Source organism: Kogia breviceps, chromosome 1 (genome assembly GCF_026419965.1).
Source record: "Kogia breviceps isolate mKogBre1 chromosome 1, mKogBre1 haplotype 1, whole genome shotgun sequence".
NCBI classification, from domain to species: domain Eukaryota; kingdom Metazoa; phylum Chordata; class Mammalia; order Artiodactyla; family Physeteridae; genus Kogia; species Kogia breviceps.
The window spans coordinates 57169557-57172333 of NC_081310.1; the positions used below are offsets into that span (position 1 = coordinate 57169557).

The following is a 2777-nucleotide window of genomic DNA, read 5'->3' on the forward strand; positions in this document are numbered from 1 at the left end:
CTCGCGTGATGAGGCCACACTGTCTTTGTTGTAAGCTTGGCTCTGACATTCCTGAAGAAAGAGCCGATCCTGCTGAGTCTCTTGGTGATGGAACCTGAACTTGCTGTAGGTAAGCTCCTGCCCGATTTGTGCGAGGTCCTGGACTCGTTGGTGATGGGAGCACGGCTGATGGCTTTGTGAGCAGTGCCCTGCTTGTTGTCCCCCGGGCTGCCGTGGCCTTTCTCCTTTTGGTCGTCTCTAGTGGCTCTCCGGCTGCCTGAGCCCGGGCCGGCTGCTTTTTGGATGGTCTTGTTCCCCGCAGTGCCCCCAGTGGCTGTGTTGGTTTTACTTGCTCCTGGACCCTTGCTGGCTGTGGCTGCTATGGCCATGCTCTGCTCTTCGGGGGCAGGAGACTTGATCTCTGCCACGCTCAAAGCACCCGCTGCGGTGCCGCCTGCCACCTCTGCTGTCTCCACCTTTGTCGTTGCCCGCGATGCTGACTCTTTGTCAAGCACTGTAGGTTTTGCTTTGGCAGTGGCCACATCGGACATGGTATCGGGCTTGTGGGAGTCCAATTGGATCCCCTCCCCGCCAGCAAAAGCTGCAGACCCGACCGCGGCCACCTCAGAGGGCGTGTGGAGGCTCCTGATGCTCACCTGGTCCTCATCCCACTCTCCTTGGAAATCCTCCACTGCCGGGCTCCTCCCGTCCTCCTCCTCCTCCTCGAACAGAGTCCTGCAGATCATGTCCCCGGCTGGAACAGCGTAGGTGCGGCTGTGACCGTCCAATGGTGGTCGCAGGAGGTAAATCAGCTCTTCCCAGTAGGCGAAGAGGTCTTCCTGCGCGTCCAGAGGGGCACACAGCTGCAGGTAGAAGGAGCGGCCAGTGGCAAACTTCACGCGCAGCTGTCGTTTGTCACGATCGTGCGTGGAGATCCTCACAAACTTCAAGGGAAGGAGCCTGGTGAGCTCTAAGGTCTTGGCAACCTTGTGGCTCTTCCCCTTGGTGGGCTGGCTGTGCTCAGCGTGCTGTTCACAGCCGGTGGCCCGTCGGGCCAGCAGCATGATGTCTGGGAGTGGGAGGACGGGGCTGGTGGATGCGATGCCCACGGTCACCGTGCAGTCACAGTTGTGCACGTCAATCACGTGTCCCCTCTTCGTGATCTGGATAAAGTCGCTCTCGAATATCGGCGCGTACTTGAAAATGTCGTATTCGCCGTTGTGCAGTTGCTGCTGCAGCTCCCCCATGGTGCTTTTGAACAGGCCCAGCCCGGTGCTGCTCTGGGCCGTGTGATACGGGAGCAGAGAGTCCCCACTCATGGCTGTCTTCGATCACTGCCAGGCAGCGTGGTTAAGGCGGGCCCCTGGCTCTTCCCTCCCTCGGCCTAATGGGCCGAAGAGCAGAGCGAGCTGCGGTGCTCCTGCGTCACGCAGGCGGCCTTACGGCAGGTCTTCCAAGCCCAGCCCACAGGCCCCCACCTTTGCCTCAGGGTCTCCCAGAGGCAGGGGTGTGGGTAGGGGCACCGATGGTCACAGCGGGGACTCTGTAGGGCGGCTGGACCCCAGGCTGAATCTCTTCAAGTGTGTAGAGAGGTATGGTAGGCTCCCCCTCGGCCTCAGCTCACTTCCGCTTCTGGGTTTTTATCTCCCCAAGCGGCTGTGAACGTCAGTCCTAGTGAGAGAAGTAACCACTTTCTCGGCCTAAGGCCCTGGCACAGCCTATTTATCCTCTGATGCCCTTTGTGACCTATCACTGTCACATAGCCCTTTGCCTCATCCCCCAGCTGCCCCGCCCCGCCCGCCCAGTGCAGGGCCCCCATCCTCTCACAAACGCGCCATTGCCCCCGCGGAGGACAGGCCTATCCTGCCAGTGACTGAGGTGGCTACTAGAATAAAAATGTCTTCAACTGGGAAAATTTTGTGTGGGTCCTTTTTCTTTTCCTCCCCCAGATTTAGCTACTGGATGAAATCTATAGGAATGTATGATGATGGGCTAAATTTGAACCATTTAAGCCCATGGTTTAATTGTATCGAATAACGTAGAGCTGGCAGTGGCGATCCTTACTCTGTCCTTTCATAACATCTCAGTAAACATCGATGGTGATTTTTAATAATAACATTAAAAATTGGTAGGAGGAGGCAAGAAAAGATAGAGGCAGACAGAAGACTACATTAACTATTTAGGGGTTCTGGCTGCTAAGATCAGGAAAGGAACCTCAGATCCAGAACTGCCCTCCAAGCCCAGAAACCGTGAGGTCTCACCAAAGATTTCTCTTCTTGTTTTTTTGGTTTTTTTTTTTTTTTTTTTCCACTGCGTTGGGTCTTTGTTGATGCACGAAGGCTTTTTCTAGTTGCGGCAAGTGGGGGCTACCCTTCGTTGTGGTGTGCAGGCTTCTCATTGTGGTGGCTTCTCTTGTGGCAGAGCACGGGCTCTAGGTGTGCATGCTTCAGTAGTTGCAGCACGCGGGTTCTAGGGTAGGTGGGCTTCAGTCATTGTGGCGCGTGGGCTCAGTAGTTGTGGCTCCTGGGCTCTAGAGCGCAGGCTCAGTAGGTGTGGTGCACGGGCTGAGTTGCTCCACGGCGTGTGGGATCTTCCCCGACCAGGGATCGAACCCCATGTCCCCTGCATTGGCGGGTGGGTTCTTAATCACTGTGCCACCAGGGAAGTCCTCACCAGAGATTTCTATGAGACTTCTCTCCTGGACAGTTGCACGTGCAAGCCCCTTACCTGACTGAGTGAGATGGGTTGTAGTTTTTGATGATCAGCAAAGCCTAAGTAAATCAATGCCCACGTGGGAA

At 56.2% G+C, this 2777-nt stretch overlaps 1 protein-coding gene across 1 annotated transcript; it reads right to left on the reverse strand.

Annotated features, from left to right (window-relative positions):
• Window positions 1-308: 308 nt before the first annotated feature.
• LOC131753558 (Golgi-associated RAB2 interactor protein 4-like) lies at window positions 309-1298 on the reverse strand (the record flags this gene model as incomplete). The annotated part of the gene is made up of 1 exon (XM_059059060.2): window positions 309-1298. A coding segment is annotated over exon 1 (990 nt), but the record flags the coding sequence as incomplete, so codon positions are not given.
• Window positions 1299-2777: the final 1479 nt, after the last annotated feature.